This window comes from Anarhichas minor, unplaced genomic scaffold (assembly GCF_050575085.1).
Source record: "Anarhichas minor isolate MPS153535 unplaced genomic scaffold, ASM5057508v1 ptg000040l, whole genome shotgun sequence".
In the NCBI taxonomy this organism is placed as follows: Eukaryota; Metazoa; Chordata; class Actinopteri; order Perciformes; family Anarhichadidae; genus Anarhichas; species Anarhichas minor.
In genome coordinates, this window is record NW_027466486.1 from 12661713 (window position 1) to 12679345 (window position 17633).

A 17633-nucleotide genomic window follows, 5' to 3' on the forward strand; every position below is an offset into this window, starting at 1 on the left:
ACTTGCTATAACGATGGCTTTTTTGTGACTTTTTTCAACATGCTATACAAGGACATTTTTACAATTTTTTTGACATACTGTACTATGATTTTTCGATGACTCTTTTCGACATACTACACCATGACCTTTTTCGACATGCTCTAGTATGATTTTTATGACTTTTTTTCAACATGCTATACTTTGGCTTTTTTCGACATACTATACTATGACTTTTTATGACTTGTTTTGACATACTATACAGACTTTTATGATTTTTTTTTGACATCCTCCAGTATGACTTTTTTATGACTTTTTTGAGATGATATAGTATGATTTTATTATAACATGTTCTGCTATGACTATTTTATGACTTTTTTCCAACATACTATAATAAGGACTTTTTTTTGACATGCTATATTATGAATTGTTAGGATTATTTTCGACATACTATATACTTTGATTTTTTCACGACTTTTATTAACATGCTATACGAGGACATTTTTACAACGTTTTGTGACTTACTATAAGTTTTTTTTATGACTTTTTTCGACATGCTATACTATGACTTTTGTATGACTTAATTCCGACATACTATAGCATGCCTTTTTATAACTTTTTCAACATGCTACACTATGACTTTTTCAGTTCTTTTTTCAATATGCTATATGAGGACATTTTTCCAATTTATTTTCGACATATTATAGTATGGCTTTTTTAGACATATTCTTCTATTTTATGACTTTTTTCGATATACTATAAAGTATATCCGACTATATACCCGAAGAAATCCAGTGGTTTGTGCGTATGACCACTTGACCTTGTTGAGAGTCAGGTTATTCTCCTTCAGTCGCTGAAGTTATTCCCTAAGAGCTTGATCAGGGGCAGATCTTGTTCTGCCACCAAAATGTCATCACTTAGGTTGATAACTCCTGCAATCAATGGCTTGTTGAATGGCATTTTGGAAGACTTCTACAGTAAAGGAGATGCCAAAGTTTTGTCATTTGTAACGTCCCAGTCCCACATGAGTGGAGAATGTTGTGATGTATCGCAAGGATGGCTCTAGTTCTAAGTGACAACATCCACAGTTGAAGTCCTTTGAGTGATTGTATCAAGTCTCAAAACTACAAAAATAACATAGTGCATACATTACATACAGTAAATACACAGACTTAAAATAAATTGCACACTGCCCATCGTACAACACACCTGTAGTCATCGTAATAGTGTACATAATATGTACAGTAAGAGTAGAGCAGCCTCATCAACATAGAATCATCATAGAAAGTACATGTGTACAGTTAAGACAACAATCAGCGTTATAGGGGTTAGGCTCTGGCTAGCTTGTCATTTAGGGCTTTGATGGACAGGGAGACAAAGGAGTCCTTAGCGGTTGAGCCTGCAGTGGGGGAAGAAGCCGGTATTCAGGTTGGAGGACATGGGTGGGGTGAATGCCTCACCTGCATATTTGAACATAAATTAAAGAAGATTAAATACAGAAGAAATGAAGTTTAATGGCGATTTATTTTTCTATTAGTTACATTTAATACCACTGGGTGAATAAACGGATACACAAAATTGTTATTCTTTCAATTCACATTCCCGGCCCATAGATGGCGCTGCGGGGCTGTTGTCATCTGTGAGGTGTCCGTACCTCTCCTGTCGAGGAAGAACTGACGTCAGAGGCTGTAGGCTGGACCATCATGGCGGCGGTGATGAGACTTGTCAACAGAAATGCTTTAGGTCCAGCAATGGGTCAGCAGTATGTGGCGTTCAGCTCAGCGGCAAAGGTCAACGCAGTGAGTTTCCTTTTCGCGTTTATCTTCCAGCAGCTTCCACTGTGCACGACGAGCCAGCGGCCTGGACGGCGATGCGTGTCCGCTACCTGTTAGCCTCCTCTGCGGTCAAGCTAACATAGTTGGTAACCTAAGTAGCTGTTGCTATGTTACACCTGTATTAAATGTCTTGTGTGTGTGTGTGTGTGTGTGTGTGTGTGTGTGTGTGTGTGTGTGTGTGTGTGTGTGTGTGTGTGTGTGTGTGTGTAGGCTGGCGTCAGAGCAGGTCGAGGTCTTCCAGAGAAGGTGAAAATAGTGGAGGTGGGACCCAGAGATGGTCTTCAGAATGAAAAGGTAACCTTATGTGATTTTGATTAGTTAATCATTAACGTTGCACAGCAGCTATTAGCTAGGAAATAGCATTAATAGCTTTACTGATGTGGAGCAGGTGCGGAGCTCATGCGTGGTGTAACCCGGATGAAGGAATGTCAGTCGTGCATTTGTGTCAGTGGTTTTCAAGTGTTCCTCTTCTTGTGTCTTCACTGCTTCCACTCACAGACTATCGTTCCAACGGAGACTAAAATTCATTTGATTGACATGTTGTCAGCATCAGGGCTGTCAGTCATTGAGGCCACCAGCTTTGTATCGCCGAAATGGGTTCCACAGGTGAGTTTGTTCTCCCAGAGCCATTCATGGCGATAGTGCTGACCTGCCCCCACGTAGGGTGGTGTACAAACTGCATGGACGTGGCTTGTTTTCTCCAGCACTAATTGGTTTTCTGTCGTCTGCGTCCAAATGTCAGATGGCAGACCAGGTGGAGGTGATGAAAGGGATCGATAGGAAACCTGGAGTGTCTTACCCGGTCCTCACCCCCAACCTCAAGGGTTTCCAGGCTGCTGTGAGTTTCTTACACTGACATAGCATAAATCTTACACTGCAGGTGATGTGTCTAAATGCTTCATGTAAAATGCCCTCTTCTTGCTCTTACTTAACGACAGGTGAAGGCAGGAGCCTCAGAGGTAGCCATATTTGGTGCTGCATCTGAGCTGTTCAGTAAGAAGAACATAAACTGCTCAGTGGACGAGAGTTTACAGCGCTTTGACGAGATTATGACAACAGCTAAAGAGGCTGGTGTGCCAGTTAGAGGGTAGGCTCAACACATTTCTAAACCATTGGAAATATAGAGTGCGGCTTTTGCATGAATTTCATCCCTGTTTTTTGTCACCGCAGTTATGTGTCATGTGTTCTTGGATGTCCGTATGAAGGCGTGGTGGCACCTGAAAGAGTTGCACATGTGAGTTCTCACTTGATACATGTGTACACTACATTGAATGTCAGACATCTATTGATCGTCCTTTGACAAATAGCATGAACACAACAGAAGCACTGTTCATGCAGCCGGGTCAAGCTTTGACTCTATCTTGCAGGTAGCTAAGCGTCTGTACTCCATGGGCTGCTATGAGATCTCTCTGGGTGACACTATTGGAGTGGGGACTCCAGGTAGCATGATTAAAATGCTGGAGGCGGTGAGCAGAGAGGTGCCAGTTAATGCCTTGGCCGTGCACTGCCACGACACCTACGGCCAGGCCCTGGCCAACATCCTCATAGCCTTACAGGTCAGACCTGGTCCTGTAATGCTATTTAAAAAAAATATCATTGAATGATGTAGTTAGTGCGATACAATGTGCAAATTATTTTTCTGTGTTTTGCAGATGGGAATCAGTGTGGTAGACTCGTCAGTAGCGGGGCTGGGCGGCTGTCCCTACGCCAATGGGGCATCTGGAAATGTTGCTACTGAAGATGTAGTCTACATGCTGCATGGACTTGGGATTCAAACAGTAAGAAGTCACACTTTATGTTCCTCTTTAGCCTCCCCCCCTATGTTTTAGTCCATTTATAGTATAGATTAAAGACGCTGCTCTTGCTTTTGTGTTTAGTTTAATATATTATTTTTCTTATGACTGCTCTTTCGTGAATTAAATGCACAAGCTTTGCCAAATGTTCCAGTCCACCCCATCGTGATTTAGATTGCAGTTGTGATTATTGTGTACGATGTGAGCTCCCCCAGGTTTGACCCTTTGACTCTCTGCCCTCACCTCAGGGAGTGGACCTCTCAAAGCTGATGGACGCTGGAGCTTTCATCTGTCGCACCCTGAACAGAAAGACCAGCTCCAAAGTGGCGCAGGCTACCTGCAAGCTGTAGACAAAAGTCAAACTCTTTTTCACACACTGTGCACTGCAACACAACCATGTAACCCGGAGCCATCCTCCTCTGTATGTTCAGTTCTCCCTATTCTAATTTTAGTTTATAACATTTAGATGGTACTGAACCCTCCCACTGTTTGAATAAAGTATCTGATTAAATATTCACTCCATGATAGCTGGAACAGTGCCTTATGTAAAGTCGGTCTAATCGTACAGATGATACTTATTGGAAACTGTGCCTTAACCTGTTTCTTTAACAGTGTGCTTACATTCCTTTCTGGGCAGTGGGTAAATCACAGACTTTGTTTATATTTATAAATTAACCAGCAACATTTAATATCTTAGCGATGGATAAACAGCCCGTTGTGAACTTGGGCATTGTACTGGCTGTGTATTTATTTTAAATTGCCTCTCTTCAAATTAAACATGTACATATCTGACGAGATTGTGAATTTTAAAAATAAATAATATTTTATAAATCAAATGTGTCCTTGATCTAAAGTTGGCAGCATTGTTATGAATATACAGGCTCGGAAACATAGTTGGATGCGTAACCTCTTTTTACAAATGTTGCTTACAAAGTTTATTTGAAGCCATCTTTGACCATATAAGGAGCTCAAACTTTACAACCTCCGTAGTGTTTTTGCAGTTTGTTGCGGAAATGATTCAGAATAAACAAACTTTTCTTCGCCGCACCTTGTTAAAACCTGACTGACACGTCTGACAGGCAGACTGAGATTCTTCACAACCCTTTAAAACATCATTAGGCACCACAAACGGTAAAATAGCATGTCATGGTGACTCACAGTGAATTCTAATGGGTAAATATTTATTGGCATGCAATCCTGGTGATCGTTGGTGTAAGAAGTTATGAGTCAGAAGCAATGGAAAGATTCAGGTCCTTAACTTGTCCCTCCCACATATAAATAGAAACTATATTCCAGAAATAAAATGAACACCAAACAGCAACACACATTCAATAAATTTAATATATTTAGTTTTGTAAGAAATTACATTAACAACAAGAGCCATAAAATACATTTCCACCTGATGTCCACAGTGGACAGTTAGTATCACAAAAATGAGTTATAGTTCAATGAGCCATCGGTTTGTCCAAACTTCATCCCACCTCCTCTCCTCTGCGCTCCAGCACTACCAACACAGAATTCAACAGCAGCATTCCTTTTGTCTTATTTAAATCAACAGTGGTCTTGGATGAGGCGGGTTTGTGTACAAGCAAGTCAAAACACAGGCAGTCTATGTACAGCATGACTGTGCACCATAAACCAAGCATATGTCTGCTGAGGCTTTAGATGATGTAGAAATCTACTAATGATATAGGAGTTCTGAGAAAAAATAAAATTGGCCAGTTTGCACACCTTCAAGTATTACTCAGCCATGAATACCTCTGCCAGGTGTGTCCTGCCCTCCTTGCGTGATGCTGAGTGTCTCATTTCCTCCCCTTCCGGTGTCAAAACTCTAATCACAAGAAAGACAGAAAGCTCAGGTAATATGGGTGAAGGGGTGACGTTGAAAAGGCACACAGACCGTTATCGTATTCAAAGAAGAAAGCCATCGTGTCCTTTACAAATCATTTTTGGCTCTAGCTGACTTGTAAATATTGTGGATGTTGACTTGGAAACCAAAGTTCATGCGCTCAAAAAGAGTCTTAGATGTGGACACAGGGGCCCACAGGATGAATCCAGTACTGATAACTCAACTTCCAGGGTCTGACACACATGGAAGCTTTTGGCTCATTGTTCTGAGTCTGATGTTTGTGATTGGGTTCTAGCCCAAGCACTGGTGAGTGCTGCAATCTGACTTCCGTTCACTTAGAACTGGACAGATTAGGAGCAGAGCCCCGTATCTTACCTTCCAGTTTGAGTCCAGATAGCCTGTGTGAAGGCTTCATTGCGGTCCTAAAGGATGGAGGCTGATCTTTCAGGTCCCGCTTCAGCAAGGACACATTGCTGTTGCTGAAGGGGTCCTTGTTGTAATCGTCCTGAGGCACGGCTGTGTTGCGACTGCGCTTACCCATCTTGTTCGCCATACGTACAAAGCGCTTGGAGACGAGATAAACGATCTCGCAGATGTTGAGGACGATGCAGAGGCCTGAAGCTCCAACCATGAAGTAGGTGAAGACCTTCTTCTCAGTAGGGTGGCCGATGTAACAGTCCACCAGGTTGGGGCAGGGCGCCATGTGGCACTTGACCAACCTTGGCAGGTAGAAGCTGTCGTAGATGTGGTGGAGAATGTAGAGGAAGGCGACCTCGATGCCTGTCTTTACGAAGAGGCTGATCAGATAGGTCCACCACAAGCCGCCGTGCTTCCTGCCCGTGTTGCTGTACAGCTTGTTGGTGTCTCCGTGCTTTGCCGTGTGCTTGCGCTCACGGTCGTCGCGGTACGCCACGTGCATGACCACCATGAAGGACGGGCAGGTGACGAAGATGAGCTGCAGGGCCCACAGGCGGATGTGGGAGATGGGGAAGAAGTAGTCGTAACAGACGTTGGCGCAGCCGGGCTGCTTGGTGTTGCAGTCAAAGTCCTTCTGCTCATCGCCCCACACTCGCTCCGCTGCCACCACGTACACCATCACCCGGAATACAAACACCACAGACAGCCATATCCGCCCAAACGCCGTGGAGTATTTGTTCACCCCACTGAGGAGGGCTTGGAAGGTCTTCCAGTCCATGTCCTTGGCTGGCAGTCAGAACCCTCTTCTGAGGAATTCCTCTCTTGCTAGTAGTAGTTTATCTTCAAACCTGGACGAGACAGATTGAAAAATGGGTGAACAGGCTTTCATTGTCTGCTGAGTATTCTGCTTTCACTCTGTTAGTGGTGTCTCACTTCAATAACAAATAACTTCTCATTCTGACTTTTTAAACCACACATGTATCTTCCAAAGCTGATTTAATGCAAAAATAAAAAATAAAAACATCTCCCACAACCTTGCCAGAAACAACCACTGATGACAATAGCACAGAGTTAGGAGGAGGCCTCGAGCCAAACCGTTCCTTAAGGAAACAAGTTGGACCAACGTTATTAACACAACCGGAGTTCATGTATATTTTAGAAAGCAGTACGACAGAAAACAACTTGGATACAGATATTAATTTAGGAAACAAAGTAAACGCTATCAGCTTCTGTTGTGTGTGTGTTAACATAAAAACACACTTACGCCATTTAAATATGTAGGGGTTTTAAAAAACAGACTTTTACGCACAGGCTGCGTGGTTATTCAGACATATTTATTTATTTTTGGCTCTTAACCGACATAAGGCCCTTCGACAAACACCAGGGATTATTTATCGTTTCATAGACTGCCGTAAAAAAAAGCCAACAAATCCAAATCAACTCCTTTCCATTTGGCTGAATCGCGAACTTCCTCAACTCATCGCAGACACACCAAAAGTTAATTACAGCGAGTTGTTCACTTACCAAAAGAAGCATTAGTCCATTATTAGTTTAAAGACAAGCGATGGGGGATCAGGGGGATATCTTGCCGCTCTAACGTCGAATTTGGTCCTTTCACCAGGTAGACGAGCGCAGTGTTGAGAAATGCGCCTGTGGGTGGGGTTAAAGAAGACAGACTGGAGCTGCCCCAGATGTTCGTTCTCTCTCTCTCTCTCTCTCTCTCTCTCTCTCTCTCTCTCTCTCTCTCTCTCTCTCTCTCTCTCTCTCTCTCTCTCACACACACACCCACACACCCCAGCGTTAGGTGGCAAATCAAATATATTCAGGTAACACAGAAACCATCTCTGGGTATCTTTGGGTAGGTTTGGAGATAGGCCTACACATGGACAATAAGTTTGGAGCCAGATAAACCAATGAGGGCCTTGGTGATTTGATCCCACACATATGTGGTTCAGGTCCCAGATTAGCACAGTGGACAGTTTTGAGACTACAGATTTGGGTCCATTGTTTTATTAGTGCATGTCGGGAAGTGTTGTCTCCCTGTCCCAACGTGTTTCTGAGTGTTTCGTGATACGTACCAGGCAGACACACCCTGGTGAATGCATTTGATTGTTGTTGTGCGTCTCCTCACCTTCGTCTTGTTGCAAGTTTCCAAAAGCATGACAAGTGGTAAGGCAACATTCTTTCTAGGATTGTCTAAAGGGGGAGTAGGTTCTTGAAAAAAAAGGTGAGGTGGAGATGAAGCGAAGAGTGTCAGTTCATATCTTACAGAGTTCTTTTGTTCAACATTTCCCTGTTCCTCTTTCTCTCATTTCATTCTTTTAACACCCACGGCGGAGCCAAAAAGGCGTACTGTGTTTCCTTCATTCTTTTTAAGGCCAAGCTCTTCTCAGGTAACACTGTCACAATTCATGAGCCTTTTGAGCTCATCCTCATTGTCAGATCATGAGCTTTTGTCCCCACTTCACCATCCACTCACTTTCACGATCAAACCTATGTTTCTTGCCCTTTACAGATAGGATTTCCCAATCAAACTGCCTTAATGTGTTTCTGTTCTGTAGGGAACACCCATGTCCCTATTAGTAGTGTTTGCAGATGAATTCAAGTCCTCAGACACTGTCACGAATATCAAAGATCAGCATGCCATAGCTGTGCAAGGGCTTGCCAGTTCTTGCAGACCGGTGCCTGCCTTCAGAGCTATTGAATCCTGTGTTTACATTACACAAACTTGCTCATGTATCACCGGTCTTAAGTCAAGTCAGAGTTATTTGTATTGTTCAGTCGAAACACATACAATGTCTCAGTGAGCTGTTTATTTCAGGCTCACTAATAGCAACGGCTCACAACAACCAAGCCCAATATTTCTCGATAGATAAGAAAGGGCTCGCCAAAAAAATGTTTCCGACAACAGAAGTTAATACATGTAATTTACATGGTTGTTATATAAGAGCTGTTACACTTAGGTAACCTGACAATCAAGCTGAATTTGTCTTATTTCACTTTGTTAAAATGTGGATGTGAAACTGAGATGTGGACAGAAATGCAGGTATCTGGTGCCAGGCTAAAACATGGCTACCCAAAAGTAATGAAATTTAGAAGAAGGTTGTTTCTCATATTTCCATCTGTAAACGGCTGAATTCATAATGCCAAGAGTAAAAAGTTACACAATGAAGAGGATGTTATGGTTGCTCTGGCTTCTCTAAATGAATCACTTCACCTCGAAGTCTTGCAGCCATGAGCTAAAAGTCTCGGGATATTGTTAGAAGTATCAAGTCTCTCTTTTCAGGAAAGTTCATCTGTGGCATAAAGCTCGGGCACGGGAACACATCTGTGCTCGCAGCATTAGGAACAGTTCAGCAGACCATAACTGAACTTGAGATGGGGGAGGGGAAAGAGCGGTTGCGTCTTGGCTCCAGATGAAGAACTGGTCCAGGCAGTCTGGCGGGACACACCTGGAGGAATGCACACCGTGACTAAACCTCTGCCACCAGCGAGTCTCAACAGGACAGACTAACACACAACAGGATAAACACATGACTTCTCACTGCTGGCAATGTGAAAGAGGGACATGTACCAGCGCACAGAGAACCAGAACAGAAATACTACCCGAGAAAAGTTGGGAGGATCTTGTAGTGGGAGTGAATGTCGGCTCATTATAGAAACACCCAGTCAGGCTGGACAAACAGAATAAGGACAAAGAGAAATGTGCATACTGAAGCTTGCTTTTACTTTCAGAGCTTCTTACACGTTAATATATTTGTTGTAACACTTGAGAGTAAAGATCCTAATATAAAAGTGATGCTTGACTCAGACTTAATCACTTCACCCAGGTAATTGTATAGCATTGGTCCCAGAGAATGCATTTTCCATCCCTACTGTGTACTTGTGTATGGGTGGGTTGACGATTAAGTTCTTTTGAGTCTCAAATCACCCACAAAATAAAAACTTCCACTTCCTTCACGTGGATCCATCTGTGCCATCTCTGGTGCCACCCCGATACAGAGGAAGTGGAAAACAACATTCCAGCAGCAGCTTGTCTTCACCCAAATCAGTCCCCTAGTTACCATGATAAGCCACAGACCTCTCTCGTTAATAGAGTTCATCCGAACTACCGTCTACTGAAATAGACAACAGTTCCAATGAAAACTGTTAACACCGGTGCCTGCAGATTATCCTTTCATTGTTTGTGGAAACACACTTTGCTGTTTAAATATCATTCTTTATTGCTCTGAGCAGCGCAAACTGTATTTGTTCTCCTAGGTATGAGGTGGCAGGACAAGTTTCAGCGTTAGACGTCATGAAACCCCAGCAGAGCAAACTGATAATATCTGACTGGCACAACACCACAAGGAGAGAGTAAGAAAACATGTGTTTCAACTCTCACTATACGTCGCTCCTATCGCATGTAGCAATGTAAATACTGGAAAGATCTATTCAGAGGCTGCCCGGACCGACAAATTCCTGCACTGGGTGGGTCCACGCCCGTTAGCACGGATGATTCAAACTGAGGGGTGGGAGACTCCTCCTCTGCCTTCCTCAACGTACCAATCTACCTAAACAATGAGGGCGCTGCTCCTTGCGATAGAGCAATCTGTGTGCCTAAAGGGAAGGGAGGGCTTCATGGAACAAAAGTGGGAGAATAAAGAAAAACCTGCGATGTTTGTCAAACCACAGAACTTGCAGAATCAACAAATCATTTGGCTGGTTTACGTTGCTCTTTAGTATGTTTCCTATGCTAAGACACGTTGGGTGTTAATGCAGTATGGACCTCTCTAAATTGACTTCCTTGATGTTACGGAAGGGGAAAAAGCACATTTTCAAATAATGAAAATTATTATCTTTAATGTAAAATATTATTAACAACTATGCAGCCGCACTGCACCTCAGTGCTGTGAAATATGAACCTTCTGATGTCATTAACGGTTTACAGCTCTGCATTTGGACTTCATTGCTCTCTTCTGCCTGTGTACAGGAATCAGTTTAAAACAGGTCAGCACAATAACATACAGGACAGCACAATCTTTCAAACCTCTTGATAAATTAAGGGCAGTATTCACAAAGAGTCAGACACGAAGGGGTGAGTGAAGGGGAAATGACGCTGTACGGCTTGAACTAAACATTTCGGGATTGGGCACTGAGCAGAAGGAAAATCTTACACACAAAACCTCATGCATTTGTAAAACCATCTCCAAACTATGGAGTGACTCATGTAATTGCTCTCAAGGCCTAATTTAAAGGGCTGTCGGAAAAAAAGAAAAAGAAACTCTGTAAATACTTTGACCCAAACCCCACCACAGTGAGCACATTCCAGATCAATGACACATACGTCCTGAGGTCCAGAATTTATAATTCTTTGACACGTGGACACAGTAACAGTAAAGAACTATCTCTATTGTAGTTCGGTCTCTGAGCACTCAAATGTCTGCTGACAAGTCTCTTAAGGAAGTGCCGGTGGAGGGAGGAGAGGCATATTTCCTTTACCACGACACTGTTTTTCATTAAGTCTCTGCCTTTATTCTCAGGATCTCAACATACGGCGACGCTGTATGAAGGAGCAGGCGTATCAGGGGGGGCTTTGCCCGGCAACTTTAGAGTGTTGGACTCCATCAGGGTCGATCCACTGGACATCGCGTTGGTCATGACGTGGCGAGACTTGTGGGGCGCGGTGAAGCATTCACGGCAGCGTTTCCCAATCAGGTAGACGATTTCAAAAATAGAGAGGAGGATGCAGGCCAGGCTGGTGACCACCATAAAGATGGTGAAGATTCGTTTCTCAGTGGGCCGAGCGATGAAGCAGTCCACCTTGTTGGGACAGGGCTTCTGTTCACACTTGATGAGCGAGGGGAAGTCATACCCCTCGTAGATGTGGTAGACGAGGTAGACGAAGGTGGCGTCCACAGCGATTTTGAAGAACAAAGTGAGGACGTAGGTCCACCACAGGCCCCCGCGCTTCTTGCCCGTGTTCTTGTAGAGGTGGTGGCAGTTCTCGCCATACTTGAGCCGGTGTTTCCGTTCCCTGTCATCCCTGTAGGCTACATGCATCACCACCAGGAGAGAGGGGCAGGTGACGAAGATGAGCTGCAGGGCCCACAGCCGGACGTGGGAGACGGGGAAGAAGTGGTCATAGCAGACGTTGTGGCACCCGGGCTGAGCTGTGTTGCATTTGAAGTCTTTCTGTTCGTCGCCCCATACCTTCTCCGCCGCAACCACAAACACCATGACCCTAAAGAGGAAAACGATGGAGAGCCAAACTCGCCCGAAGGCTGTGGAGTACTTGTTCACCCCACTGAGGAGGCCCTGGAGGAATGCCCAGTTCATGACGAGGTTTGTTCACAGCCCGTCTTCTCTTCCTGCTGATGGAAGACAGAGGAAGCTCTTTAACAGTTGAAACGGCACAGACAAAACTCAGGTATCTACCAGCCTGAGGCCAAAAGAAAACAGTCATATAGATCTCAGATGTAGACGAAGGCTGTGACAACAACAAAAAGTTCGGTATAACCGGATCATTAACATGTAAATTCATGTGGTTACGTATCTTTGACGTCAAAAAATTATAAGAAATACGAGGAAAATGAGCCCATAAAAGGGCATCAAAACTTTTATTAGACAAGAGACTTTCTTATAAAATAAGAACCGTTTTAATTCATCGCTGTGTAGTCAGTCAAATCTTACTCAGACATTCACTTCCAACGACTACGGCAAACGCATTTAAGTTTTCTCATTCCGTGCGCGATTGCGCGTATCCCCAATATCCACGTCTAAAACTTCCTAAATCGGGTAAATCCCAACAAGTACTGTCGGACTCGGTGCTTTACATATAGATTTGAATACTTACAGTTTAAACGCTGCCGATCAGATTCCCTGTCGGAGCGGAGGAGCAGCTTTGCTGGATGAACTCCACCGATGAGAATCTCAGTACATTGCTCAACAGGACGGGAGTGGAGGGGGAGGAGTTGTTTTCCTGCGACGTCTTCTCTCCACTCAACCTGCTCAGGTGTGGCAGCTCCACCGCACCGAATACTTGTTTGTCCAATAAGGTGAGGAGAAAGGGCGATGTTTGTTTTGTTTATATTTATTCAACTTATAGAAGTTTGTTCATAATGTACAATAAATAACCCATTACATAGATATATTTTACCATGCATCATTTGCATGGTGCATCTCTAATTTGGAACCAACTCAGATTTTATGTATGAAAATAAATGGTTTTATGATTAATTAATTAATTAATCACAAAGCCTTTGACAATATTGACTTAGATTTTTACTGAATTTAAAAACAAGTTAAACTTGAAAATAATAATAATAATGTGCTGTAGCTCTGCAGCTATAAAAAGGGTTAAACCAACAATCAGCAGATCAATGCAACATTTCATTTGTACAAAGCAAAAGGCATCAAGCTGTGGCTTCTTTATAAAAAAAACCCCGATGTTTATTGAAATATTTACATGGCATGTGACCTCAAAGTACAAAAGACCATGAACACACTCGTGCTCTCAGACATACACGGCCCCCATTGACACATATACAAACAAGAACACATGTCTTGTTCCGTCACACAAACTCCCCACAGTCAGAGATGATGACCTTCTGCTTCGGCTTGCCTTCCTTATTTCCCTCAGCCTGCAGGAAAAAAAAACACATTTAAAAGATACACCAATTTCTTGCCAAAAATGTAGCCTGATGGTCTTAAACTGCATGCTCATATTACAATATGAACAAGAAGATCAATTTTATATTAAGCCCAGATGGATGTTTGAGTTCAACATTTAACGGTACAATCATAATCTAGATAACATTTGTCAACAGTATGATCAATAATATTATTTTTCTATTTCTGAAACTTAAACAAGATGAACTTGAAATCTTCATCTCCTACTTGTTGTAAAAAAATGGCTCAATGATACAATTATTAATTTTTAGAGATAAGATACTTGTCTAACTGATTTGTGGATTATGTTAGGGGGCAGGGTGTCTAACAAGAGCATTAATATGCAGGTCTGTGTCCTGAGAAACATTGAAACACTTGCTCCAACTATCTACAGTACAACTAACACACACTATGTGTTTCTATCTTCATTTATTGCCGGTCCCTATTGGTGACTGAATACTCTTCTGGACATTTTGTTGCATTAGTGGGTTTTGCCTATGCAGCTTTTTTTGGTATGTATGTACATACATACATACCAAAAAAAGCTTTTTACTAAGCTTTATATATTCTGGCCTCTTCTTTTGGGTGGGTGGGTTTTTGCTGATTTTCTTCCTCCTTTTACTTGTATGTGTATTTTGCAAATTGGAAAGCCCCAAAATTAGATTAAAAAAAACAAATCAGGATAAACCTCACATCATCCCTAAATATGTATTGCATTTGGTAGACCAACAGATTATTCTACTAATTTCAACAGTTTGTTAATTTTGTTAATTGACAAACTGTTAAAAAAAGTGATGTTTACATTTAAAGAACACATTGGGTAATATTTAAGGTTTGTTACTGAAAGCCCTTTTTGCTGTGAGTGATTTTAAACTTTCATTACCACTGAAATAACTCTTTCACTTTACAAATAGAAAACTGTGATTGCAGCAGTGAACCCTTTCCACCTTTACCTCCATTGCACGGACAACATCCATCCCCTCCACCAGATCTCCGAACACCACGTGTTTGCCATCCAGCCAGTCTGTTTTGTCAGTGGTGATGAAGAACTGAGAGCCGTTAGTGTTTGCCCCAGAGTTGGCCATGGAGAGCTGCCCTGTGAGCACAAGAGAGACACGGTTTGGCCAGTTACCCACAGGACCCGCTGGTAAACGTAAACCGTGATGACCACCAACACGCACTACAAGAGCTCCACACTGAACTCCTCACCTGGCTCCGTGTGTTTGAGGACAAAGTTCTCATCATCAAACTTCCGGCCATAGATGGACTTGCCGCCGGTGCCATTGTGGTTGGTGAAGTCACCTCCTTGGCACATGAACTGAGGGATGATGCGATGAAAGCAGCTTCCCTTGAAGCCAAAGCCCTTCTCATGCGTGCACAGGCAGCGGAAATTCTCTTTATGGGATTTAAGAAAAGATGCTGCTGTTACTATTTGCCCACGGATATTTTGTTTATTTGACAAAGCCCTACAACATACACACCTGCAGTCATGGGAACGATGTCAGCCCGAAGGAGGAAGCGTAGTCTCCCGGCTGGCTTATTTCCAATCTTAATGTCCATGTAGACCTGAGGATTAACTCGGCCCTTTTTAGCCGGAGGCTCAGCCTGCAAAAACATATCATACTTATGTCACCGACTTAACGCAGCTAGGAGTCAGAGGCAGAGTTTAGAGAGAAAGCCATCTCACCTCCTGTGTTGCAGTGGTGGTTGTTTCTGCGCCCGCTGCCTCCGCATCAGCCTCCTCTGCGGTCTTCCCTGAGAACTTCTTCAGCCAGTCATCGTCCGACCACACTGACGGAGGAGCAGAGTTCAAATCGTAAACACAGATTTAAAATCACTTAAACTTACGGCCTCTATAAAAACAGGTTTTCATTACTCACCTGGTCGAGAAGAACCTTCTTTGATTCTCATGGGCTTGGCCGTGTTGACCCGGATAGTCCGTCCAAAAAGCTCAGACTCATTCTAGCAGAGAGAAAGAAAATAAACATTAAAGCAGAAAGCTCATTATGGACCTTTCGGGTAAATTCACAACAGCTAGGTCCCAGAAACAGAAATACAACTTCACCGACGTGAACGTGCAGCAATATGATCCACTTACCATGTTATCAATAGCCGCTGCAGAGTCCTACAGAAGACAACAGTCATAAATAGGTTAAGAGCTCAGATATATTGACCATTAAAGCCCAGCACTGTATTTCAATCACCAACTCTGTTTTACATGGAATCCACCAGTCAGACTACCAAACACCTTTATCTAAAGAAGACAGCAATCCAAGGAAACAATGTATTCAGGATGCCGTACTCAATTCCTCTTCACATGCTAGAGAACAGCCATATTAATAGCTGGGGATAGATTTAACATCACAACACAATCTTTCTCTTGTGTTGCTAATATGGTTTAAACTAAGTGCACTTGATGTGTTTTATTACTGTACATTAAAGTAGATTCCACAAGCGAGCAGATGGATGACTGTGTGTTGAAACTCAGATAGCGTTGTAGCTCAGTTCAGGTACATGTTCAACATCTCTCTCAAAAATGAAAAAACATGCATTATTTTTGCATGACTATGATCATATTCAGGTTAAAGTAATCCATTTTAAATTCATGGAGATTTCCATACAGAGTATTGTTTTTAATGGGTCAACATCACAATATTGGAGCCACTAGTGTGCACTTCACGTACCTCGCCCAATTCAAACTCAATGAATGCAAATCCTCTGTGCTTTTCTGAAAACAGAACACAAGACACATTATTACAGCCTAATATTCATCTTACCCACTGTGACTTCATGTTCTATAGAAACAGTGGAGCTTCCATCACAGTTAACGGCAACGCTCGTGATCTTACCCGTTTCATAGTCTAACGGTATCTGGATGTCTGTGATGTCTCCAAACGGAATAAAAGCTGCATGCAACACCTTCTCATCCACCTCCTCCGCCAGGCCACCTGACAGAAACACAACGAACCGACACTGAGCTGATGAACAGGAAGTTATTATTCCTAAGAGACGATATGTTTGTATGACTATTCAGGAGAGGGGATAACGGTGCAGGTTTACGTGCGACGTTCAAGAAACAAGAAGAACCATTGGAGTCGTGAGGCCACAACTTGCATGTGCTCGTTTCTTTGGGTTTATTTATTGCACATTTGAGATGACGCACTTTAGTCACGGGGTCGAGGAAACTGTGCGAAGTTTAAAATCAGCGACGTTGCCATGTTTTAAAGTGACGCGAGTTTTCTTCATATTATCTGCACTTTATACACATTTGGTTGTGTCTCATATAATTATTTAATATGTAATGTCCTCAACACGTTAGCTTAGTTTACTGGATCAATGTCATTTAGACGTATTTTTAAGAAAAGTAACATTAACTTACCGACATACAGCACTCGTTTGTTAGCCGCCATATTGGATGTAACCCTTCAACTTCGACCCCAGCAGCTTGTCATTGGTGCAGCGAGGCTAAAGCCCGCCTCCCGGTGATCAGGGGCCCTCGAGCACCACCTGTTGGATAAAGCTGTCATCGCTCCAATTGCTCATTTTTACATCTTTTATTTAGATTTCATCATATTAAAGGATCAGCGGGATCACATTTCTGTAGTGGATTTTAAAATAAACGCTGTCTTGTCACACAGACTTAGAGAATAATCACAAGAGGAATGGATGACTTTTAGAAAAGCGTTCAAAAAGTCTTACGAATATATGTTAGAAAACAGAGAGCTTGAAGATGACACTTTGATCATAAAGGTGATACCTATACAACATTTTCATTTTCATTGTAACATTAAATTATTCTTATTTACAAAATTGTATGCATCTATCATTCTTAGGGCTTAATATCAAACCATGTAAAAGTGTTTGTTCAGAGCTTGCTTGCCACCCTTTGTTGTGATTTCATGGTAATGAATTATTATTTTGACCATGAGGTTTATATACAAAACCTTAGTGACAATATATCTAACTGATAATTTGGAAAAAGGAAAAACTTTCCCCTTCTAGTAAAAATAAATTGTATGTTTTCCTTTCCCTTTAAGTTGCTTGTATCAAGCCTCTATATGAAGAGGGAACACCCTAAATGATACCAATGTAGCCCAGACAAGCATATGATGC

General features: G+C 42.5%; 4 protein-coding genes across 5 annotated transcripts; 1 reads left to right on the top strand and 3 right to left on the bottom strand.

Moving 5' to 3' along the window:
• The first annotated feature begins 1646 nt into the window (after positions 1-1646).
• On the top strand, positions 1647-4440 carry hmgcl (3-hydroxy-3-methylglutaryl-CoA lyase). Its single transcript, XM_076108067.1, has 9 exons — positions 1647-1775; positions 2022-2105; positions 2310-2417; positions 2554-2649; positions 2750-2898; positions 2982-3045; positions 3179-3367; positions 3464-3589; positions 3853-4440. The coding sequence occupies exons 1-9, from the start codon at positions 1680-1682 to the stop codon at positions 3952-3954; spliced, it is 1014 nt and encodes a 337-aa protein (XP_075964182.1). The 5' UTR covers positions 1647-1679; the 3' UTR covers positions 3955-4440.
• Positions 4441-5784: 1344 nt separating this feature from the next.
• Positions 5785-6943, bottom strand: gjb3 (gap junction protein beta 3). Its single transcript, XM_076108124.1, has one exon. The coding sequence runs from the start codon at positions 6646-6648 to the stop codon at positions 5785-5787; it is 864 nt and encodes a 287-aa protein (XP_075964239.1). The 5' UTR covers positions 6649-6943.
• A 3749-nt stretch (positions 6944-10692) lies between these two features.
• On the bottom strand, positions 10693-13116 carry gjb10 (gap junction protein beta 10). Of its 2 annotated transcripts, none has more exons than XM_076108177.1 (2): positions 12706-13116; positions 10693-12220 (listed from the first exon to the last, which is right to left on the bottom strand). In XM_076108177.1, exon 2 carries the CDS (start codon positions 12186-12188, stop codon positions 11397-11399), a length of 792 nt encoding a protein of 263 aa, XP_075964292.1. In that variant the 5' UTR covers positions 12189-12220; positions 12706-13116; the 3' UTR covers positions 10693-11396. The 2 variants fall into 2 exon arrangements, with proteins under 2 accessions (XP_075964292.1, XP_075964291.1); XM_076108176.1 differs by having other exon boundaries at positions 10693-12223.
• A 148-nt stretch (positions 13117-13264) lies between these two features.
• Positions 13265-16985, bottom strand: ppie (peptidylprolyl isomerase E (cyclophilin E)). Its single transcript, XM_076108175.1, has 10 exons — positions 16900-16985; positions 16370-16468; positions 16205-16248; positions 15619-15645; positions 15401-15482; positions 15208-15311; positions 15002-15125; positions 14730-14915; positions 14474-14616; positions 13265-13492 (listed from the first exon to the last, which is right to left on the bottom strand). Exons 1-10 carry the CDS (start codon positions 16928-16930, stop codon positions 13424-13426), a joined length of 909 nt encoding a protein of 302 aa, XP_075964290.1. The 5' UTR covers positions 16931-16985; the 3' UTR covers positions 13265-13423.
• Between the last annotated feature and the right edge of the window lie 648 nt (positions 16986-17633).